The sequence below is a fragment of the Solanum dulcamara genome, chromosome 3 (genome assembly GCF_947179165.1).
Source record: "Solanum dulcamara chromosome 3, daSolDulc1.2, whole genome shotgun sequence".
NCBI classification, from domain to species: domain Eukaryota; kingdom Viridiplantae; phylum Streptophyta; class Magnoliopsida; order Solanales; family Solanaceae; genus Solanum; species Solanum dulcamara.
In genome coordinates, this window is record NC_077239.1 from 1966939 (window position 1) to 1992801 (window position 25863).

General features: G+C 37.3%; 1 protein-coding gene across 1 annotated transcript in view; it reads left to right on the top strand.

The window, feature by feature from the left end:
- The window catches only part of LOC129882114 (uncharacterized), a 91648-nt gene that overhangs the window by 2840 nt on the left and 62945 nt on the right, over nucleotides 1-25863 (top strand). The window contains exons 2-11 of the mRNA XM_055956268.1: nucleotides 6303-6384; nucleotides 10252-10355; nucleotides 11292-11387; nucleotides 11529-11576; nucleotides 14571-14621; nucleotides 18238-18341; nucleotides 18518-18635; nucleotides 21501-21602; nucleotides 21763-21963; nucleotides 22737-22894. Of these exons, the coding sequence (XP_055812243.1) occupies nucleotides 6303-6384; nucleotides 10252-10355; nucleotides 11292-11387; nucleotides 11529-11576; nucleotides 14571-14621; nucleotides 18238-18341; nucleotides 18518-18635; nucleotides 21501-21602; nucleotides 21763-21963; nucleotides 22737-22894 (1064 nt within the window). The remainder of the gene's footprint in view (nucleotides 1-6302; nucleotides 6385-10251; nucleotides 10356-11291; nucleotides 11388-11528; nucleotides 11577-14570; nucleotides 14622-18237; nucleotides 18342-18517; nucleotides 18636-21500; nucleotides 21603-21762; nucleotides 21964-22736; nucleotides 22895-25863) is intronic.

Consider the following 25863-nt stretch of genomic DNA (forward strand, 5'->3'; position numbering starts at 1 on the left):
TACAATTCCTTGTGCTCTCATTTCTGCTATTTCTGTTACTATTTATTACTTTCAGTACTTGTGATTACTCTATTTTATCTGTGATGCCTTCGTTATTTATTTTCCTATAGCGCTTTGAATTTCTTAACCTTATCTGACCCCCTTTTTATGCCTTTTTGAGCCGAGGGTCTCTCGAAAACAGCCGTCCTACTTTGGTAGGAGTAAGGTCTGCGTACACTCTACCCTCCCCAGACCCCACGTTGTGGGATTTCACTGGGTTGTTGTTGTTGTTGTAATGCGGTGGATGGGACAAGGAAATTTCACTTAGTTCGTTAGTAAACCGTGACATCTCCTAAAGGGTGCGGAGGGCTTGGGGTCAAGGACTTGAGAGTTTTTAACAAAACACTTTTGAGTAAATGGTTGTGGAGAATGTGCTGGAGGGAGAATTTTTATGGATAGGGGTGATTGCTGATAAATATGGTGTAATGGAAGGGGGATGAAAAAAAAATATGATCACAATGCCTTTCTGGTGTGTTGTGTGGAGGGATATAATGAAGGGGTGGGATGTTTTTTTAAATAACATTACTTTTAAGGTTGGGGATTAGAGTAAAGTTAGTTTTTTGGGGCAAAAGTGGTGTGGGGGAATAATGCTTAAGGATGAATTTCTAGTGTTGTATACAGTCTCTTTCTAGAGAGAGTTGTCTGTTTAGCAAGTTAGGGGGACACAAGGGGATGTGACTTTTTGGGATTTGAGGTTTAGGAGGAATTTTCAGGATTGGGAGGTGATCGAGTTTCAAAGAGTGCTAGATTTACTTCCAAAAGCAAGGCGAGCCAATTGACAAGTTTAATGCCTTGAGTTGGAAGCTCGGGAATAACAATCCGTTCTCCGTTAAGTTCTTCTATGAGAAGCTCCTGGTTAGGAAAAATGTTAGTTTTCCACCTACCTCGGTCTGGATTTCTAAGGTGCCAAGGAAGGTGTGCTTATTCGCGTGGCTAGCTACTAGAGGGGTGATTTGGTTGGCGGAGAATTTTAGGAAACGAAAGGTGGTTTGGTTGAGCTGGTGTCTCCTTTGTTAGGAGGCAGGAGAGAATGTGGATCATATTCTATTACATTGCAAACTAGCCTCAAGGTTATAAGAGGATATCTTTAGATGGTTTGGTGTTTCTTGGATAATGCCAAGATTCGTGAGAGAGTTGATGTTCAACTGGAAGAATGGAGCTAGGAGAAGAAAGCATAGACTTGGAATGTCACTCCTCTTGCTTCAATATGGGTCATTTAGAAAATGAGAAATAATAGAGCTTTCGAAGGGATACTATTTTGCATATAATTTTTTAGGATGGCCTTACAGTCAATTGTGGAAGCGTTGGGAGGGGTGGTGGTGGTACTATTTATACTTTTAATAAAGAAAAAAAAGGAATTGAGATACTGTTCAAAGTAAAAGCCATGTGCAAGGCATTTAGTATTTATGTGATGATGAATGACATCTACAACTAATATGATGTTCTGAAAAGTGGAAAAACATGTGCAAAGATAATAGCGAATGAGTTGAGTGAGGTGTAGGGAGTTGAAGGGATGCGAGTGTTAGAAGAAAGAACGAGAGCTAGGAAGGAGGACATGAATTGAGAGTTAGCCTCGTTGGTGGTTGTGTACGAGACTAGTTGCAGGCAAAACTATGAACGCATTATGGTTAAAGGAAGAAACACTAATACAAAGTCTTTTCCACATGATAGCTACCACGAGTAGAAGGAGGAACGACTTTAATTCCTGACAAGTGAATGGGAATAAGGAAGTTGGAGGGGCAATCGTGGGGTTTATAAGTATTTGCTTAAAGAAAACATAAGTTGGAGACCTAGAGAGAGAGGGGGGGGGGGGAGGAGATAGCGTTTAACTAGATAGGAGAAAAAATGAGGAGTGGTTGGAAAGGACTATAGGAGAAAAGGAGGTGCGTGAAGTGATAGAGAGTTGTGCGGGTATACAAGGCCTTAGGTACAAATGGATTCTTTAACTTTTTTTCAACAATGTTAGATTACAATCAAAGGATAGTTGATGGAGACCATTGCAACATTCCAAGAAATTGGTGATCTTGAAAGAATGTAAATAATAGGAATAGATGGAGAATTTCCCTGCAAACATTTGGTTGATAATCCAAAAGGAGAGGAATCTTAGATGTTTTGAGAATGTAGAGAATAGTATGCAACAAGTCACAAATTGAATTGTATTTTGATTCTGTGTTTTGGTTTAATCAGTTGTACTCTAATGTTGCTGTCTCTACTCTCTATTATTGAAGTTTTAGACTCATTATAGGGTATCCTTGTAAATATGGTTTCAAGGCAACCTATGTACTGTTTTGTTCATTATAGAAATAGATACAATTACCAGTTACTAGTTTTAAAAGACAAGAAGGTAAATAATTTTATTAATAGTGGGGAAAGTCCCATATACAATACAAAATGTGGATAGACCTCAGCCAAATTCTAGTTTTTATCCATACAAACAAGTACCTCAATGGGTGCATCAAAAAGAAACTAGACGTGAGGCTACTTCTTACATGTATAAAATCTTTTTTTTTGAGAAGGTAATAATTTGTATTATAAACCAGTACTTAGGTAGTACTGAAAATCCCTTTACAAAAAAGTATGAAAATGTAAGAATTTCAAAAACAGCAAGCCTAGCACGATTCTAATACTTCTAGGATTGCTTCTGCATCTATGGGGGAACTCTTTGTATACCAAAAACATAGTAACAAAGTACAATCTGTTTTGATTATTTGTAGGGATCTACTTCTATCCTCAAAGCTTCTAGCATTCCTCTCTCCAAATGGTCCACCAGATGCATGCTGGAATGGTCATCCAATAACTTCTGTTCTTTGCCCCAATTCCTGCTTCCTCCCAACTTGAGAGAGTGTCAGCAATCTTGCTAGTCATTGTCCATTGAATGCCTCTGAGATTGATGAAAATCTTCCACAGTTGATCAGTGATTTTGCAATGTAAGAATAAATGTCTAATTGTCTCAGCTGCTTCCCCACATAAACAACACCGTGTCACCAAAATGTTGTCTCTTTTCCTTAGATTCTCATGTGTTAGTACTGCCTCCTTTGCTAGCAGCCAAGTAAAACATGCCACCTTCAGTGGAACTTTGGCTTTCCAGATTTATCTACAAGGCCAATTGAGGGTTAGTGGAGCCCTGTTTATGACCTTGTAACTGGAGATCACGTTGTATCTTCCTTTGTTGTGCTCTGTCCACCATAGGCAATCCTCCCCTTCCTTCAAACCTTGAAATAATTCCAACCTTTTAAAGAACTCAAATAATCTACAGACTTCCCAGTCATTTAAATTGCTTCTGAGCGATAGATCCCATCCTTGGGGAGACCACATTTCAGCCACTGTTCTGTCTTTATGTAGTGCTAAGTCAAAGATGTATGGGACGATCTCTGACAAACTACTATTACCAAGCCATCTATCTTTCCAGAATCCTGTCCTGATACCATTGTGTACTGTTATAGTAGTATGATTCCTTAGGAAAGGCCACCAGTTCCTAATTGATCTCCAAACAGTAACACCATAGGGGTTGGTTGCTTCCTTGGTGACCCATGAATCCATATCTCCATACTTCAGTTTAATCACCCTGCTCCACATTGAGTGTGGTTCATGAGCATATCTCCACAACTATTTCAGCTTTAGAGCCTTGCTTTGGTTCTTCAAGTTTTTGATGCCTAATCCTTCTTGTTTTTTTCCTGTGAGCAGAACTTTCCATTTTATCAGATGGTATCCCTTTCTTTTCTTGCTTCCTTGCCAAAAAAAAATTCCTTCTTAGTTTATCCAATCTCTGTACTACTCCCTGCAGGTATTGGGACAAAGTTAGCATGTAAGTAGGAAGGGCATCCAGGACTACATTTATCAAAGTGAGCCTGCCCCCATTGATAAATATTGTGCTTTCTATCTGTTCAACTTCTTCTCTCATTTCTCCAAGATAGAATTCCAAATTTCTTTGGACGTTGATTTTGCTCCCAGTGGCATCCCCACCTCACCTCCTAAGAGGCCAGGAGCTCCATATAGAGACCAAGTTTATGGGATATAAATGGCTCTTTCCCTGTTGATGGGAAGACCTGACATGCCTTCAAAAAGCACCATAATGATCCTGAGGTACCTTAGTTGTTCCTCATCTGCATCACAAAAAATCATAGTGTCATCTGCATATTGGAGATGTGTTACCTTCGGACTCCTCTCATTATTTGTAGACACTTCAAATCTTGTGATCCACCTATTTATTTTTGCTGTCTTGATCATGTTGTTAAGTCCCTCCATGGAAGAATAAAGAGGAGTGGAGATAAGGGATCCCCTTGTCTGATTCCTCTTTGAGCTTCAAGAAAACCTTAAGGAGCACCATTAATGAGGATAGAAAACTTTACCATTGAAATGCAAAAACGGATCCATCTAATCCACTATTCTCCAAATCCCATTTTCCTAAGTATATTGAGAAGGAACCCCATTTAACATGATCATAAGCTTTCTCAATGTCCAGTTTGCATAGGATGCGTGGTTTCTTTTGACCCAGTCTAGAGTCTATTGCTTCATTTGCTATTAATACCGCATCCATTATTTGTCTTCCTTTCATGAAAGCCATATGTTGGGAGTCTAGCAGCTTGTACATTACCCTTTTAATTCTTTCTGTTAAATTTCCCTTAAAAAGCTCTCTTATTCCTCCTATCATAATATTCACATAAGAGTGAAGCTACATCACATGCTCTGGCCTTAGTGATAATTACATGTAGGGGTGTGCATTGGTTGGTTCGGTTCGATTTTATATATTATCGGTTCGGTTTTTAAATATGCTAAATCAAAAACCAAACTAATAAGATATTTTTTATCGGTTTTCGGTTTATCGGTTATTGGTCCTTAACTGTTCGGTTGAACCAATAAGAAAATACTCATAAAACAAATATATGATTTCTCCAACAATTTGGCGCTACAGAACAATAGTATAACTTTACATTGGTCATAAAATAGAAATAATAGTAACTAACATGAAAGAAGTATACAAGTGCAATACAAATTAAAGAACTAAGACAATAGTGTGAACTAAAGGCTAAAGGGCAAAAATAGTAACCGATAAGATAGTGATATTAATATTTAATATTTATGTAGGGATAATGTAGTAAATTACTATAGGTTTAATGGGTTATCGGTTTACCCAATAACCCAATATTAAAAACCAATATCGAACCGATAACTTGATATTTTTTTTATGAAACCATTAAAAACCCGTTAATCCAATAGCAATAAACCAATAGTATTTTTTTCGGTTTGGTTTATCGGTTAGTTTGGTTTTTGGTAACCCCTAATTACATGTACATTATCATTCTTGTCCCTTTTTAAAAGCTTTCTTATTCCTCCCTCCACATAAGAGCTAGTATAGCTACATCACATGCCCTTGGTCTTAGTGATAAATATTTGAAATCCTTATTAATGACCACACTTCTCAATTCTTAGGTTTATGTGTATAATAATAACACCTTATCATGCGATGCAACATGGACCCCAAAGTTACTGAGGAAGGTATGATTTTCCACTTGGTTAGCCGCAAGAGGGGCGATTTTGACAGCAGAGAAATTGAGAAAGCGGAAGGTTATTTGCATTAGCTGGTGTTAAACGTGCTAGGAGTCGGGCGAGGATGCGGATCACCTTCTCTTATATTGCGGTTTGACGATGAGATTATGGTGGGATATGTTTAAGTGGTTTGTCCAGTTGGAAGTGGAGGAGGAGAAGGAAAAGACGAAGGGCATGGAATGTGGTGACACTTGCATTAATATGGGTTGTATGGAGAGAGGAATAAAGAGTTCTTGAAGGTGTAGAGTGGAGTTTTCCCCTGTTAAGGAATAGCCTTTGTTCCCTTATTTTCTCTTGGTGAACTAAAAAATTTCCCTCTTGTATAGATGAGTGGGTGTAGTATTTAGAGAATCAATTGATTGTGTACATTCTTTACCTTTCGACATATACCACTGATATACGGTCGTTGTATTGCCTTGTTTATGATGAAATAGGTTTACTTGATTGAAAAAATATCACCTTATCATGGGAAAAAACAGTTGTAGTTGGTTTATTGCTACTATTGTCACCTTTTTGGACTTTGTTAGTTCCTTATCTTTACTATAGGGCACATTGTAATGAAACTGCATCTACTCGATGAATCACCTACTTCATAATCTTTTTAGTGCTTTTTAGTAAATTGTATTTGACAGAATGTAGAATGTCATGTTTAATTACCCGTACTTTTTCCTCATCTTTTGTATTAGCTTTTGAATAATATTATGTACATGGTGTAGGTTCTGCATTTGCTTCGAAGATATCTTGGTGAATATGTCCATGGATTGTCGGCGGAGGCTTTGAGAATCAGCGTATGGCAAGGTATATTCATATTTTCTGTTTCCTGTTTGGTATTTGAATTTCCAATTCAATTTGTTCATACACATTATACTAGATTGTAGCTGAAAGGCTGGTGATTTTTTCTTCTTTGGCTAAAAGTAGTTGTATTGATTTGATGAGAAAAATTCAGTCTAAAAAGAAGGTATTTCTAATTTCCATGTCATTTGTGTACCATTTATCCACTGTGTTGACTCCACTTTCACCCTGGTTACTGATTTATCCTTGAGTTTTACAGCACCCTGTCCAACTTAATATAACTTTAACTATGCATCTCTTCTACCGATATTTTTTTTTTTGATGACAAGGGAAACCTGCAAGCCTTTTCATAACCTTCTGAAGTACTGGATTCCAAACCTTATTTGATACCCCCAAGGGTAAACCTAGATAAATAGTAGGGAGAGCCCCTACCCCACAATGTAAAACCTAGAGCGAGCAAAACAATGTTGTCCACCTGGCCAATGGGAATGATCTCACATTTGATACCTCCAAGGATAAACCTAGATAAATATTAGGGAGAGCCCCTACCCCACAATGTAAAACCTAGAGTGAGCAAAACAATGTTGTCCACCTGACCAATGGGAATGATCTCACATTTCCTTGGAAAAATTTAAAGGCCCGACACCACCTGAAACCAAATCAAAACTTGGCCTAGAAAATCTAGCTGATCTCCATCTGCGTCACAAAAAATCAGGGTGTCATCTGCAAGCAAAAGATGAGAAGCGATTAAGGAACTACCACTCCCAACCGCACCAATGAAACCCTTTATATGTCCAATCATCCTATTCAAAGTCAAAATGAAGAGCATAGGTGATAAAGGATACCTTGCCTCAACCTCCTAGAACGTTTTTAAAAAATCACACGGCTTACCATTCACCAACACTGAGTAATGCACTGAAGATACACAAACTGCTCCACTTTCTCCATTTCTCCCCAGCCCATCTTTAACACAATGAAATGAAGGAACTTCCAGCTTACATGGTCATAAGCGTTTCCAAGATTTAGCTTGCACAACACTCATGACATACCCTGCTTCTTTTCTAATCTACTACTTTGTTTGCCATCAAAGCTGCATCCAAAATCTGTCTACCTTCCACAAAAGCATTATGAAGATGAAATCGTTTCATTCATGACCTTCTTTATTAGATTATTAATTCTTTATCTATATGAAACTAAATGGGTGAGTCTTATTTATTGATTTTGGCCTTGAGCTCAATGAGGGGGGATTCTCTCCTCTTCGGGAAGCTCGTTGACGTCCCCAAGATGTCTGATGGTGTCTACTAACTTTTCGAGCGTGAGCTCGTCCCGCGTTCTTGTCTGATGGACAACAAGTTCTTTTGCCTGCCCACAGATTTCTTGCAATAGCCTGCCATATTAGGCGACATTAATTACCTTATCCACGAAAAAAGTGGAAGAGTATATGAAGGAGTTGAGAAATACTTTTGTGAACATTAGTGAATTTTTTTAGTTTTTGCATTTAGACCACGTGTGATATATCAATCTGTTTTAACAACTGGTCACTCTTAGTAGATAATTCGTCATTTTGTAAGATTATTTAATTTTTATATACGCTGCATCTCATCGATAAAATATTAACAGATTATTAACTTCATCCAGAAACAAAAGTTTTTTTTTTAAGAATACCGTTTATGGGATAGAGTGTGATTCTGTCCTCTTTGCTGTGTAGTGTTTATAGGCTCTCTGAGAATATCCGTTTGACTGATCTTTAGTGTTTATTGTTGTATTTTGTCGACTTAAGGGTTCTCCGTTCCCTTCTTCTTGATGCATATTTTGTCTTTGCAATTAAAAAAAAAACTGCAGTGGAGATGGCAACTTCTGAAACATTTTTTGAGCCTTCCACAAAATGTTATTATGTGATTTTAGGATCCTTAATGCGCTTTTCCAAAATTTGGGGTTGCCTGCCAAATGATTATTAAATTGACCTTCAGCTGTCAAAACTGTTAGAATAGGAATAGGTATATACAATCCTGCTTAGAATAGGAACAAGAATAGGAATAATAGTAGGAGTAGAAATAGTAAATAGTATCCTACTTGGTAAAGGATTGTATTATAGTGTCTATAAATAGGGTCTTTGTGTAATTATGTAGATACACAGTTCAATAATATTCTTCTCCAATATATGTATGAATATCGTATTCAAGGGAAGAAAACTCAGTCAAACATGTCACAATGCGTCAATTCCGGTGACTTTCTAGGGTTGTTTTGTGTCAACCCCATATCCGTCAATGTTTGTGTAGCACCGTGCCATTTTTTGGGTGACTACTTTCTTACATCTAATTTGTGTAGCATCGTATCATCTTTCCGATGGCTACTTTTTAATTTTTAATTTTGTAGCACCGTGTCATCTTTATTCAAGGGAAGAAAACTCAGTCAAACATGCCACAATGCGTCAATTCCGGTGACTTTCTAGGGTTGTTTTGTGTCAATCCCATATCCATCAATGTTTGTGTAGCACTGTGCCATCTTTTCGGTGACTACTTTCTTACATCTAATTTGTGTAGCACCGTATCATCTTTTCGATGGCTACTTTTTCATTTTTAATTTTGTAGAACCGTGTCATCTTTTCGGTGACTACTTTCTCATATCTGATTTGCGTTGCACCGTGCATCTCTCCGGACTACTTTTCATATTTAATTTGCATAGCACCATGAATTTTTCCGAACTACTTTCTCATATGTGAGTTGCATAGTATCGTGTGTCTTTCCAGTGACTCCTCAGATTTGATTGCGTAGTTTCCTGCGTCTTTTCAGTGACTCAAATCTAATTTGCGTAGGTTCGTGCTATTATTTTGAACCTACCTGATCCATATAATTCTCTTTCTCAGTACGGTCGTGCCATCATTCCGATCCTACCCATATAATTTTATTTCTCAGATTGTTACCACTTTCAGCTATCAAATCTAGTAATTCGGCATGTTTCAGCCGGTGACTTTCTTGTTTAAAATCTACTCATCCCTTGATTTCGAGATGATCCATATATTTTATATAAGATTTCGAGCACTTTCTGTTTCAGATTTACTTTTGCCAAAAAAGAAGGTATACTCAGATATTTGGGATGAATTACAATGATATTTCTCTCCCGTGGCTAAAATAGCATACGTCCGCCTTTTCCTATCTATGGTTGTTGTTCGTCATTGGCCTTTTAATCAGCTGGACATTAAGACTGTTTTTCTCCATGGTAATCTCGAGGAAAAAGTCTAGATGGATCAACCACCTGGTTTTGTTGCTCATGGGGAGTCTGGTAGTCTTGTATGTCGATTGTGTAAATCACTCTATGGTTTGAAACAATCTTCTCAAGTTTATTTGGGAAGTTCAACACTGTAGTTTTATCACTGTGTGTTTATCGACATTATGTATCAAATTTAGTATTTCATGAGAAGACCAAGCACATTGAGATTGACTGGCATTATGCATCAAATTCAGTATTTCATAAAAAGACTAAGCATATTGAGATTGACTGTCAATTTTGTGAAGTCGAGTGATCAACTCGTAGATATCTCACCAAGCCCCTCATCGGTCCTTGTATTAATTATATTTGTAACAAGCTAGGTACACATGACTTGTATGCACTAGCTTGAGGGGAACTGTTAGAATAGTAATAAGTATATACAATCTTGCTTAGAATAGGAACATGAATAGGAATAGAAATAGTAAATAGTATCCTACTTGGTAAAGGATTGTATTGTAGTGTCTATAAATAGGGTCTTTGTGTAATAATGTAGATACACAATTCAATAATATACTTCTCCAATATTTCTCACAAAAACAAAAGGGGTTTCACATCCTAAATTTGTTCTGGTATGCCCTGTTACAATCTTTCATTCTTTTATAGGTGATGTGGTTCTCAAGGACTTGAAACTGAAGGCGGAGGCGTTGAATTCGCTGAAACTACCAGTTACTGTCAAAGCTGGTTTTGTTGGAACCATAACTCTTAAGGTATTTTGATTGTTGATTTCTTTTCAGATACTTTTTTGTCACTTCCAATCATCCTTGTTTAAAATTATTTACTTGATAAGTATGCCTTTATGATTTCCGTGGGTTGTAGTTCTGATGCATGCTTCTTATAGGTTCTGTTTGTTTCTGCTTTACTTGTTATACCTGTTGTAGTTACTCAAGTATAAACTTGTCACAACTTTACTTTAATTGTGGTTATAATTATTGTTCATAATTAAATTACAATGATGATGTGCTCACTGAGCTTATTTTGTGCTTGCTTTGAGCGGTTTTCAAGCTTTTCTGTCAATAAAAATTTCGTTGGGAATTTAATAGCATATGTCCAGGTATTAGGACTACGAATCACCCTATATCATTTTGATTACTGTGACCACTCTAAAAAAAGGCTAGCTCATGGGTTGAGGATTACCCGAGGCCAAAGACCATATAAGGACATACCAAACTATTTCCTCAATCAGTGTGGACACTTAACACTCCTCCGACATGCTCACGGTTGGACAATTGGAGCATGACCAACATAACATGGATGCCCAACATTGTTAAGTGTTAACCACAAATTTGAACGGGTCTGGGTCAGATATCATGTTAAGTAAATGAACCTTGGGGCTAACTCAACGCTAAAGCTAGCACATGGGGTGAGGATTGCCCAAAACTATACAAGTAAGAGAGTTACAATCCACTCTCCCAACCAATGTGGGACCCTTAACATGATATATCAAAAGTTGGTATAACTTTTTGTCTTATGTTGTTTTACCTTTTAGATAAGTTAATGGTATATCATTTACATACACCAAATTGGTAGCAAAGCATTTAGAAATCAGGGGTGTGGATCATTTTGCTTTTATAACTCTCACTTTTTTCCTCGACAGTTGTATGCCATGTGTTTTTCTTTCTAATATCACTTCTGTGGGAATACAGGTTCCTTGGAAAGGTCTTGGCAAAGAGCCTGTCATTGTTCTTATTGATAGAGTCTTCATTTTAGCTCATCCTCTTGTTGATGGAAGGTCTCTTAAGGTAGGAGCATACAACATTTGTTTGATTTGATTGCAATGTTGTATTGCAGCCGTTATTATTAGAAATCTTTGATGTTCAGAAAGCATCAAATTTTAAGTAGTGCAGAAAATTAATTTATGTTTACATTTTTGTTCTCATCAGGAAGAAGACCGGGAAAAACTTTTCGAGGCAAAACTTCAACAAATAGAGGTGAACACTCGTCTTATGCAATTTTCCTTTTGTTCAGAGAGAAAGAAATAGGAGAGCTTTTGAATGGGGTAGAGATGAGTTTTACTCAGTTGAGGAGTAGCCTCCTCTCCCTTATTTTCTTTTGGTGCACCCATGTAGTTCCTCGTTGTATAGAAGATTGGGTTGTATAGAATCATATCTTTTAGTCGTTTCTCTATTTTTGGGTATACCCTTTGTATATGATTTTTGGCCTTGTTATTAATGGAAACACATTTACTTGATTAAAAAAAAAAGGAGACTAGGATGCATTCCTTTAACCAATATGGGACTTAACACTCCCCCACACATCCAAGATTGTTCAACTAGAACAGGAGTATCCTACAATGTGAAACACAATATGGAACTTAACACTCCTCCACACGCTCAAGACTGGAATACAGGGGCCCAACATTGAGAAACACAATAAATGGGACCAATGGGCCTGTCCTAGCTACCATATTACTTTTTAAGGGAAAGAGAAGGGTTAATGAGAGAATTGAGAAGCTTAATCATTCTCTCTAGCTTGATTGGAAATTTATAGTATTTACAATGTATGCATACTTAGTGTGAATATACTTGCAACATAAAGTCCTAATCTAATCCCTTAATAAAATCTCTGAATCCCAGATCAAGTTATCATGATTTAATGCCAGTCATAAAATATCTTAACACTTAGGAAGGCACAACTGCGTTTGTGTGGGGAATAATCTCCGTCAACTTCATCCCCCCCATCCCTCCGAAGAAAATTCATGATTCGCTAGTTGGACTTATTTGCTATGATTAATAATTAGGAAATTGTTATATCTCTTGTTACGGCCAAGTTGACCTTGTTATTATCAATGGAACCTTTTACTTAATAAAAACAATAATTAGAAAATTATTGATATGGCGGGAGCACATTCATTGCAAATATATGGGAAAGGTTTGGAATCCTTATAATTGTGTATTAAGGATTAGAAATTACGTCAATTTCCTTTTTAGGATTACGTGTGCACACTATTTAAACACCAAGATGCTTGAAGGAATAATCAAACAATTCATTCCCAAATCCCAATATCTCTCTTTTTTGCCTTCATACTTCACATCCACCTTCTTAGGGTCTCTCACTAGAAGAGATGAAGTGGAAAATAAAGTGGAATTGCAAGTTTGTGTCTTATCCCCGTAGAAAAATGAAAAAAAGGTACAAGCGTGCAGGGAGGGGGGTCCTCCTAATGGAGAATAGGACACCCTTCCAAGTGGCTTCGTTTGGAATTCTAAAAAGCTGCATCCCACAAATCAATTTATTTAGGAGGCATGGTGAGGCAACCTTAATATAGAGCAGCCTATAGTTGAAGTGAAAGAGGAGGTTATTCTCTCATTAACATAATGCTCACCAGGTCTCTTTATGTGTATCTGTGATCTATCGCTATTTCTTCACTTAGATTCCACTAGCTTGGGTGATCACAGAAACATTGTGATGGATGGTCTTTGCATTCTTAGCTTCTTTAAAGACTACCAAGTTATTAACGTAGAACGGTTTTTGACTCTTCAAGCACTTGTGCCTTGTGTATGCGTACAAAAGCTTTCAGTTTTCAAACATTGTTTTGTAATGTAGCTCGATTGTTTCTGTTGATTGAATGATATGGAAATGAGATGGAAGCACTGGAGGATGAAAGTCATAGAATTGTGATGTAATGGGGATCAAAGAACTATGCGGAATGATGAATTTAACATTGATTTGAATCAATGGTTGCTGTATTCATTTGGATGCTGGATCATACCACTTTCAGTTGTATATTCAAATCTTTAGAAAGCAAACTAGCATATTTATTCAGCCCAAAACTTTGTAAAAGTTCTGAGAATTTTAAGGGATATCATGTGAACGGAAGAAAACAGATGAGAAATTCATTGATGCAAGTTCACAGATTTATTGTGACAAGAACATACAGATATATAAGAGGTTATTAGGAAACAACAGTCAGAACTGAGTAGTGTGATGTGAGGTTAACTATGTGACTAAGCATTCTTAAAATAAACACAAATGATTGAGCAGAGTAACGATGTTACGTTCCATGTTTGACTGTTGTATATAAGACTCGGAATAATTCATTGCAATTCCTTAGACATTCTTGTGTTTCGCAGAATTCTTAGCAATAAGGTTACTTTTTTTTCGGGTCATAAGAAAACAGGTTACTTTTTTTTTGATGAAGTAAGGTATTTCATTCACAAAAGAGCATCAAGAAGATGCATAGTTACATGAATGTAAATACAAAATAAAAAGCTGTTGGTCCCTTTAACAGTGTCAATCTAAGACAAGGGAACTAACAAAGTCCCAAAAATTGATTCGTGCAAATTACATTAGCTAACTTAGTCCAGAAAAAAAGATTGTGTAAACATTTAGCTTTGGGAGCGTGATTTGGAGTTGAGGTTCCGTCTAAGTATCTCCTATTCCTCTCATTCCATATGTTCCAAAAGATGACTGCAAGGATCATCAACCAGATTTTTATGATGGTTTTATCAACTCACCACAAGCTCCAATTCAACTGTGCATCTCTCATATTCTGTGGCATGACTCACTTCAAACCAAAAATACAGTAGAACATACTCCATGGATCAGTGGCAACTGGGCACTGCAGAAACAGGTGGTTGACAGTTTCTCTATTGTTCAAACAGAGATAGCATCTGTTGGCCAGCTGAAATCCTTTCTTGTTAAGGTTATCCTTAGTTAAACATGCTTCATTTAGGACAATCCAATTGAAGCATATTACTTGGCAATAAGGATACTTTTGATGGATAATAATTTTATAAGGTGTTACCTGAGGTTAGCCTTTTCTACCTAATTTTTTTTTACCTGCCCCCCCAAATTAAAAAAAAGGTTGTGTTGTAGTGTCTGCAGTGTGGTTAAGCTCTACTTTAACTTCTCTGAATGACACCTTTTTAGAACTCTAATTCTTGAGTAGTCTCATTTTACATTGATGCTGAATGCACATCATGCAGGAAGCGGAATCAGCCACCCTTGAGGCATTATCAAGATCAAAGTTGGGAAGTGTATGTTCTTAAACTGTGCTTATTATTTACAAGTTGAAATGATCTTTGATGGTTGGCACTCATGTTTCACTGATTCCTCTAATTTCACTTTTTTATCTTATTTATATCGGATAATTTCTTCTCTCATCGAAGATATTGTAACATCTTTCTAGATAAAGTCTGTTTGACTTAAATGTGTCTGAACATATGCTTTTCCTTTCATAAATGGATGTGAAGTGACGATCATACGCTTGTGCTCGTTCTGCGTCATTTGATGTTTCTTAAAACTTTTTGTTTGTATTGTGGGATGTAATATTTGGCCTTTTTGGAGTTTCCACTAGATCTGACACCATTATTTTCGCCCCCCTTCAAAAAAAGAAGAAGAAGAAGTAGAAGAAGAAGAAGAAGAAAAGAAACAGAGAAAAAAAGAAAATAAGGCTCTAAGATATTCTTACAGCAGATAATCTGTGAAAAATAAGGGCATACCTTTAAGTTGTTACATGTTTCATAGTAAATATATGAGCGAGGATGCAACTCACTTTTTGATAAGGTAAATAATTTCTTGTCAAAAGAAGATGTTAGTCCATCGGTTATGGAGTATGCAAGGGGGAGAAGTTAGGATTTGAGGTTTAAGGAAATCTAAAAGACTGGGAGGTTGGAGAATTTCAAAATTTGATTGGATTTGCTTCACCAACATTTTTTTTATGGATACTGCTGATGTCTGGAGATGGAGGACAGGAGGAAATGGTGTTTTCTCAGTGATATCTTTTTACGAGAAACTCCTATCTAGGGAGGATTCAACTTTTCCTCACAGTTCGATATGGATCCCCAGGATTTCTTAAAAGGTTTGTTTCTTCACTTGGTTAGCTGTGAGGGGGGTAATCTTGACGGCAGAGAATTTGAGGAAAAGGAAGATCATTTGTGTCGGTTGGTGTTTCATGTGTAATGAATCTGGAGAAAACGTAAACCACCTTTTATTACATTGTCGGCTAGCATCTTCTTTGTGTGTGTGTGTGGGGGGGGGGGGTTCCTATTTCTCACTTTACAAATAATCCACATAATTGCTAATGTGACCAGGAGGTCACGGGTTCAAGCCTTGGAAACAGCCTCTGGCAGAAATGCAAGGCAAGGCTGCGTACAATAGACCCTTGTGGTCAGGCCCTTCCCCGGACCCCGCGCATAGCGGGAGCTTTAGTGCACCGGGCTGCCCTTTAATTGCTAATGGTGTGACATTTCATGCCCTAGGACTTGTCTTACCCCTCCTGAACCCCAACTATACAAAGCCTCCTTCACTGTGCTCGGCAACACCCATTGCATCCCAAACCAATTAAGAACCACCCTCCACAGTTGGTTGGCCTTGACAATGCAATAGGAGATGATCTACATCTTCACCCAAACTTTTGACAAGAAACACCAGCTAACATAAGTGATCTTCTTCTTTCCCTGGTTTCCGCTGTCAATATTACACCCCTTGCTGCATTCAAGAACCTGGAAATACATTATCAAAGTTTAATGATGAAATGGTTATGGTGGTTTACTTCTCATGGACAAACATTATGGAAAGAGGTTGTTAGAGCTAAATATGGCATGGAAGGTATGCGGATGACCAATACAGGAAGGGACTCTTACAGGGTTAGTTTATGGAAGTCCATAAGAAACCTATGGACAAAATACACAGAAAAAACTAAGGGATAGGCAATGGTAGGAGGATATCTTTCTGGGAGGATTGCCCCCAGGGCTTAGCTCAAGTGGCAAAGGGTGGAGGATTTGTGGTTAGGTCACAGGTTCAAGCCCCACACCATGCAAAGCAAAGCCTGGTATTTAAGTGGAGAAGGGTAGAGGGGCAAGCCCATTATCCATCGAGTTTAGAAGGCTATGGTTGGTCCAAAGGGCGGACCACAGACAGATTTCTCAGTTATCAAAAAAAATAATCTTTCTGGTAGGATTACTGGCTAGGAAATGGATCTTTGGAAATACTCCTTCCAGACATTTACAACATAAATCAGCAGCAGGAAGCAACAATAGAGGATCTGATGGACAATCAAGGATGTAATCTCACTTTCAGGAGATTGGTTTTTCACTGGGAAATTGGGAGAGTAATAGAGTTCTATAACACTTTGGAACAATACAAAGGGACAAACAATCAAGAAGATCAGATGGTCTGGCTAGGGAATAGAGAAGGAATGTTCATTGTTAAGTCTGCTTACAATGAGTACAACTTACAAACAATCTGATAGGTTTGTGGCTATGGAAGATGATTTGGAAGGTGAAAATTCTACTCAAGGTGGCATGTTTTTCCTGGTTACTGGCAAAAAGGGTTGTTTTGACACAAGATAACCTTTGTAGGAAAGGGTATCAATTATGCTCTAGATGTTTTCTGTATGAAAGGGGAGGCTGAGACAATTAATCATCTCTTTTTACATTGCAAATGGACTTCATAATTATGGAGGATATTCACAGGTCTGAGAGGAATCCAATGGGTCACGCCAAGAGGTATTCTGGAAGTTCTAGGCAGCTGGAACAGTGAAGGCCATCTGGCAAGACAGAAAGAGAGATGGATTGTTGTCCTAGGTTGTATTTGGTGGACAGCATGGGGAGAGAGGAATCAGAGGTGTTTTGAAGACAGATCCAGTAGTTTTACATCTGAAGATTAAGTGTTTAGTTTTTTTTCACTTTTGGTGTAAAGGGATGTACCTTGAGGATCATATCTCAATTTTTGATGTCTTAGATTCCTTGTAGGAAGTCAGTTAACTTTATAAAAAAAAAAGATTCCTTGTAGGAAGAAATGGATCTGAGAGTGATTTTAAGCATTCATTTTGTAATTATGGGTGGCTCCACATTTTAAGTGGGCCATTCTTATATCTGTATAAAAAAGGTAAATGTTACCATTCTCAAAAAAAATAATTAAAAATCTCCTTAATAACCTCTTATAATAAGATTTAACGGTGAATAGACCAGCTCTGCTCTCTTGCCATCTCCATACATCTGATCTATTGATTAGCATATGCTCCCCAAACAGTAACTAAACCGACTATGAAATTCTTTCAACTCCCAATCCTGTAAATTCCTTCCTCGTGAACCTCAAGATCCCAATGAACTCCCCTCTTATGAGGATGCAAATCATCTGATTATGCCTTGCAAAGTTGTCAATAATCTCTGGAATTTAATGCGCAGTAGGTTTGGTATTTCCTACTTAATGTCCCTTGACCATTATACAACATTTGTAGTGTTGGAACCTGAAAGGAAGGAGAATGATTAGCAAACCATGATATCCTCAAGCAGTTATGTTGAAAGGTTGGAGAGTGGAGGCTGGAGTGAGGAATATTAAAGGGCTTTTGCCTTTTACCCTTTTGTGTTTTATAATGATTCTTCGAGCACCAACCTGGTTGCCTATTCACTATGATAGTTAGCAGCTTCAAATGAATGTGATAGGAATAAAGAACATCTACACTAAAACTAGCATTTTTATCCTCTCTTTGGATTGATTCTTTGAATGTGTATCCAGTTGTAGTATCTGATCAATTTCTTTGTAATATTTACTTACATTGGCAAATTCTTTACTTTTGTTTGATATTCGCTGCTTGCGAATCAGCTGTTGAGTTGCCTTGAAATTTAACAGTACTCTTTCCATTAACAGCCCCCTGCTGGAAATTCTTGGCTTGGGTCATTAATTGGTACTATAATTGGAAATCTCAAGATTTCAATTAGCAATGTTCATGTCAGATATGAGGATTCTGTCAGGTTTGTTTGTGTCAGTTCTTGATATCTTTCTAATCTGAGTTTAGTTTCACTATTTATTTGATTTCATTTTCTCCATTATTTACCTTTTTAAACTGTGATACGTCGATTTGATAGCTTTCACTCTTAGCTTGGTCTGCTTTTCTTCTTTTGCATATAATGGGTGGCCTCAAATTTAGCAATCCTGGGCATCCATTTTCATGTGGGATTACTCTTGCAAAGCTTGCAGCAGTTACGATGGATGAACAAGGGAATGAAACCTTCGATACTAGTGGTGCTTTGGATAAATTGCGTAAGGTAAGTTGTTTCTCTGTTTCATGCGAAAGGCTGTTCAAGAAAATTGACTTTCAGGTCAATCAACTGGTGATAACCTGTCTTGAAGGTCAGAGGGAAATAAAATATTTGTATATCTTAATTGCATTGTTATCCATGAGCATCCCAATTTAGTGCCTGGTTTGTGACATAGTTATTCCTTTCTTTTTTTACAGAGAGGTAGATTTCATACTTCCATAAGGATAGTAGTGAGAATTTTTCTTGGATTGAAGCAGTTATTTTTCAAATACAGGATTAGATTTATTTCAATTATCTTTGCATTTTTTCGTTGAAGAAGAGAACTTTCAGAGAGTGGCAATGGTTGCTGTCACTCGGCATCAATAAGTAGGTGATGAATACTTTTGTAAGTGCTTAGGAATGACGTGAATCCAGTGTTTTAAAAGGCGGGGGCGTAAGGCGAGGCGTTTTATGCAGTACGGGGCGAGGCTTAAGCCCCGATACACGGGGCGTAAGTCCCATGGATCTACGGGGCGTACCTCTCATGTATATTCAATTTTATAATTTTATTACTTTGAAAATAAGCAAAAGTAAAACTTTCAATGATTTCACAAATAAATTTTAATAAATAACCAATAATATAGAAAAAAATGTCATAATTATTATTTGAGAAAGGTATTCATAATTAATAATATAGAAAAAAGTATTATAATTACTATTATGATAATAGCCAAAATAATCTTTAAGATAAAATTATCATTCATCTTCACATTTACTAGTTCTTTTCACCCTCAATTAATATTTGCATTGATTATTGTTTATATATTTTAAAGAAGAAGAAAGATAAAAAGTGTAAGAGTAATGACATAAAATGAATAAAGTTGTCTCAGGAACATAGTGCTATGAAAGATCTATCATATTAATTTCACACACGATTATCTAAAAAATTATTTATAGCAATGTCATTTTCTATACGAGTTAATTTATACATTTTAGAATAAATCACTAAAACCTGAAAAACATTATAACATAAAATATAAATATCATTACATCAATAATAAAAAATATGATTTAAAGCAAAAATGGATTAAAACCCCCCCAAAAATAATTAATGCCTTGGGCTTACGTTTTTACACCCAGGACTTATGTTTTTATGCCCAAGGCTAACGCCCCAAATTCTAGGACTTACGCCCTATGGATCTACGCCTTCAATTTGCGCCCCGCAGCGTTTTTGATACGCTCCGCCCTGGGGCTCGCCCTGAAAACATTTTTTAAAACACTGCGTGAATCTAAGATCGGATTTTGGGGAGACTTATCCGGTGGGTCGATTCAGTAATTGAATTGCGGAGTGAGCTGCAAACTTGGGGAGAGTGACATATGAACCTAAGGTGTCAAAGTTTGCCGTCTTTTGGGTGCTCTTTTTTTTTTGATAAAGTCAAGAACAATGGGCACAAAAAGCACCTGCAAACGAGACTATACCAGAAAAAAAAAAACTTTGCAAAATTACATGGTTATCTGTGAACGACACACAATCTTTTATGCCTAACAAAACCTCATGGTTACTCCAAAGAGAAATAAGGGATAAGAGGCTATTCCTCAAATGACCTAAATACTTCTCTATTCATCAAAAGCTTTCGTGTTTTCTTTCTCCAGATGTCCCACATAAGGGCTAATGGAGCAACATCCCACACCCTGCATCTTCTCTTCAGTCTAGTAAAAAGGCAGCTATACAATACTTCTTTGACTATGCCTTGCATCATCCATTGTAAAACATACCAAACACAATTTCCACCACAAGTGAGACTCTATCCGACAATGAAGAAGTGATTTTTGGGATACCTAAATACTTGTATTGCAATGATTCTATATATCTAAACATCTCCACTAAAGTAGGGATGTAATGAAGACAGGATTATAGAGTGATCTCTGGGTAGGGTAGCCTAACTTAAAAGACCAATTCCCTGACCTATATACCTTAAGCTCCAAAGAGATGTCGCAATCTCCAAGATCTGGACTGTTCAAGGTTGGAATTTGGGTTTCAGGAGGGCTTTAAATGATTGGGAGATTGACAAAGTCTCAAGCTTATTGCTAAGTCTGCTCTCTTTCACTGGCACCTCCCTCATCTGTCAAAGACAGGCCGTTGTGGAATTTGTGCAACAAAGGCAAATTCACAGATAAATCAGCATATTGGAACCTGAACACTCAACCATCATTGACAGTTCCGTGGCCTTGGAAACTTATATGAATATCAAAATCCTTCTCAAAGTTTCATGCTTTACATGGCTGGTTATTAGAGAGCTTGCCTAACTCATGAAGCACTATAAAGAAGAGGTCTTACAGATTTTATCAAGGTGTCTGCTATGTGGTCTAGAAGCAGTGACTAATGAACACCTGTTTTTTGCACTGCAAGATAACTGCAAATCTGTGGTACATGTTCTTTTGTATCCTCAGAGTGAGCTGTGCAATACCTAAAACTACTTTTGAGATGCTGAGTACTTGGAAAGGAGTGGGAAGAAGAGGGGCATAGGAGGATTGGTGGCAATACATTCCAACAAGCATATGGTGGATTGTGTGAAAGAAACTCAAGGCATTTTGAAGACAGAAGCAATCACATCCAGAAGATCAAGATGAATTGCCTTAGTCTTTTTTACTTTTGGAAGTAAACGGGAACTAATGGGGGATATAGAAGATTTTAGTAGACTTCTTAGGAGAAGTGTAAAGTTTTGTTTCAGTTTTTGCTCACCACAATGTTCATTTTGGACTGTGAATCTCCTCCTCCTCGTCGTTTGGATAATGGGTTTTTGTGATATATGACTTAGTTACCTTTATAAAAAAATAAATAAAAAATGATGGTCATGATTGCTGAACTAAGTGCATTTTTTCCTCTTATAGTTGGTGCAACTTGAAAGGCTTGCAATGTACCATGATTCTAACAGCAAGCCATGGAAGTTGGACAAGAAATGGGAGGATCTTACTCCGAAAGAATGGATTGAGGTACGTTCTTATTTTTCCTTTTACTTTTGTTGTCCTGTGACTGTGGTTAGGAAGTTTACAGCAACACCTGTGACTTACATGTTCATCCATTTGATAGGATTCATGTCCACTTCCATGTATTCTCTCTTTATTCCTTTCTAATCCTTTTCTTGTTGCTCAGATATTTGAAGATGGTATTAATGAACCATCAAATAACAGTAGAAACTTATCTGGATGGGCTGAAGATCGCAACTACTTGGTGTCACCAATTAATGGAGTCCTCAAGTATCATCGTCTGGGAAATCAAGAAAGAAATGATCCTAATGTTCCCTTTGAGATGGCTTCTCTGATCGTCAGTGACGTATCTTTGACAGTTAATGAGGTGCTAGTCCTTCACCTTGTTTTATTGCCAAATCTTTCTAAACAATTTTGTGATAATTGTTCCATTATAAGAAACGATCATTGAAAGGCAATCCGTCAATAATATAATGCATTTGGACACACTTTTGCATCATACACTGCCCTAGCGCCTTTACTGTGTTTCGAGGCACCTTATTCATTTTGTTTGTACCATAAACCACAGTGCTCTTCAGTCTTTTTTGTTCACGTTCTTATTCTCTGTCTTCTTCAATCCTTATCTTTTATCATCGATTTATATCAATTCCCTGAACCTTTATCCTATAGCTGATAAATAATTCTTTCTCTGAATCCCAAGTAGTTGCTTATTTCCCCTGAGAGGAGAATAAAAAAGGTATCCAAGGAAATTGGAGCCTACTTTCTCTAATCGATTGTTCAAGTTGGCTTGGAGGGATCACCCTTAATTTTTTTCTCCTTTTCTTTCACTCTCTTGTTTATAAGACCTACTGTTCCTATGAAGAAAAGTCTGGGGTTTTCTACCTCTGGCCAATTTGAAATTGCTACCCGAAAAGTGTGTGACTTGATCCCATCAAATTCTTCCCTTCACTTTTGCCTTGCACTCAAGAAACTTCTTAGTTTTGTTCTGACTTTAGAGTTCTTTCTTTCCTTTTTGTACACTTTCTTTGGTTTGCTTGGTGAAATTAGGAATCTCCACTACCTTCCCAACATCAAATGGAAGTTATAAAAATAGAAAGAAACATTTGTTGTTGTCTGTGCAAATTATGTTAACCATTACAGGTTCAATATCATGATTGGATAAGACTTGTGGAGGTCATTACAAGATATAAGACATACATTGAAGTTTCTCATTTGAGACCAATGGTGCCTGTTTCGGAGAATGCCAGTTCTTGGTGGCGGTATGCTGCTCGTGCAGGATTGCAGCAGGGGCAAATGTGGTAAGCATTTGATGGTCATAAATGATCTTTTTGAGAAAATGATTAGTATTAAAATTGTTGCATGAGTTGTGCTTCAAATAATTACAGAATGATCCAGCTTCACATCAGATCGGCATCTGCTCAAGTGTGTCAACTATAGATTCTGTATCACTAATCATTTCCTCTTTACACCAAAAAGAAAGCAAAAGTATATAGTTTTTTTTTTCCATCTGCATGTAGCTGGCTGCACCTTCAAAGCATCTTGCATTTCTCTCTTTCCAAATAGTCCACAACATAATGGCCGGGACATTTCTCCACCATTTCTGTTGTTCTTTTGGCTTGTCCCTTCTACGCTAGTTTTTTTTCAAACCAGTTGTATCTTCAGGCATTGTACATTTAATTCCCAGCATATTGAGAAATAGTTTTCATAATTGTGAAATAGTAGGGAACAGTACTTTGCTATAGTTATTGTTCTTGTCTTGTAAATTTTGCATTGCATTTTATTTTTATTTTTAATTTATTTTTATTTTTTTCATTATGCTATATATATTGTTTTTCTCTTGTACTTGAAACTGTGATTTTTGAACCGAGGGTCTTTCGGAAACAGTCTCTCTACCTTCATGAGGTAGTGGTAAGGTCTTCGTACATCCTACCCTCCCAGGCCCCACTTGTGGGATTTCACTGGGTATGTTGTTGTTGTGAAATAGTAGGGAAGTCCAAGAACAAGTGGTTAATGGTTTCTGGATTTGTTCCACAAAGATTGCTTACAGGGTTGAAAATCTCTTTTCGGGTGGTCTTGTGTCAAGCATGTTTTTCTTATAACTAGCCGCAAAAAATATGTTTTAATTGGTGATTGTGATCTCCATATGTTCTCCCAAGGCCATGAGTTAGTGTTCGGTGCGTCAGCAACTAAAACTTGTAATAAGAGTTAACAGAAAACGATCCAGAGTTGTGTAGCTGGTGTTCATAAATGATTTAAGCATCTTTTCTTTTGATGTTCTGGCAAGTTAGTTGGTTCTGTGGATTTTGGGTTTATGAAGAGGTGTGGGTGGGATTTCGTCTTGTAAAGTAAACAATCGAGATGAGATGGTTATGGATATTGACCCTCAGACCTCGACTGGTAGACCTCTTGTATTTTTGTGTCCTAATATAGCATCAAAAAAATAAAACCGACAGCTCTATAGATTGTTACCATGTCCTCCTTTCCACCCCTCATACCATTTATGTCCCCAATGCTTGCTTGAACTACCTTTATTCAAATGCTTTTCTCCAGCTTGGCATTTTGATTCTTTACTTGGACACTATAACCAAATAGGTCTTTCACATATGCCATGTGATGTCCTTTATGATACCTGCTGAAGGTAAGTCACTTTTTAGTTTTAGGAAGGAATCTGAATGTTATTCAAAATCCACAAACCCCTTTAACGAAAATCATGGTAGTTAGGTTGAACAGAAAGACAAGGAATCCTTAAAAGAAAAGTATGCTATGCCTAGTGCCTACTAAGCTAAAAGGATGGATCTTGGGACCAAAGTGCAACATCTCATACATTCATTTGATAAGTGTCAAGCAAGAAATCCCAATAAAGGGGCCAAAAGGAAAGTAAAACAACCAAATTAACAAAAACTTGAACAAGCCCCAAATTCTTTCAGCTTATTTGCGTCACAAATTGAACCAAACACAATTAAATCCTTGCAATGAAAAATCCATTTAAGTTGAGCCTTCTTAAGTTTATGTCAACAGACTAGCTCGAGCCCACAAAAGTATTGGTGTCTCAATCCTTACAAATGAAATAGCCAACAAACCAACTCTAATGATAACATAGAAAATTCGAATTCACAAATCAAACCAAAGCCAAATGCACACCAAGAAAGAAACCCGATAGTCCAAATAAGACTATTTAACCTAAGCCCAAATAAAACACTGAGAGTAAGAGAGACAGCGTGATCGGAGATGAAAGATTTAACACTTCACAGCCCTAGTTGGTGGCAGCTAGTGCTCAAAGGTGGCTATTTATGTCAGCAAACTTTTGAGAATGGTAACAAAGTTATGGACTTGAGTAAAGGAAATGAGATGGATGAGGAGGTGAAATCAGAGGGTAGACTACTCATTCATAAGGATGGGTTAGTGCTTATTGGAATTTCAACATCAGTCTTTTACAATAGTTGGAAAGTCTTCCTTTACCAATATGGGAAAAAATAAGGAACCATGTAATTGATCAGAGGAATTGAGTTCATCGGAGGTGATAACACAAACTGTCTCTTGAATTGCTGACATTTTCTAACAGAAGAGAAGGCATGATGAGATAAATAGATGACTAGTGTACAGATTTCTGTAGCCTTTCCAGTGATAGACAGTTGTCTGCTATTTAGATTTGTTGCATAGAAGATGTTAATTGGAGGATCAGGAGACTGGAAGGAGAATGAGAGCAGATAGGAATACAACACCAGTCTACCTTTTCTTTGGACAGTTTATTGTAGGAAAAAATAAAAAGGTTTTGTTAATATAAAGCAGTCTATTCAGGAGGAGGTCCCATGGTGTATGTTATTGGCGACATTGTACTGATTGATGAGACTCTGGACAAAGTTAATGCTAGGTTGGAGGTTTGGAGACAAACTCTAGAGTCCAAAGGGTTCAGGTTGAGCAAGACCAAAACAGAATATTTGGAGTGCAAATTTCGTGTTATTTTGGATGAAGTGGACGTGGAAGTAAGGCTTGCTACACAAATTATTCCCAAGAGAGTTTTAAATATCTTGGGTCCATAATCCAGGATAGTGATGACATTGACGATGATGTCACACATTGCATTAGAGCAGCATGAATGAAATGGAGGCTTGCCTTTGGAGTTTTGTTTGATAAGAATGTACCACCTAAACTCAAAGGTAAGTTCTACATAGTAGCGGTTAGACCGAACTTGTTGTATGGGTGGAGTGCTGCTAGTCAAGAACTCAGTTGTTCAGAAAATGCATGTTGTAGAGATGAGGATTTTGAG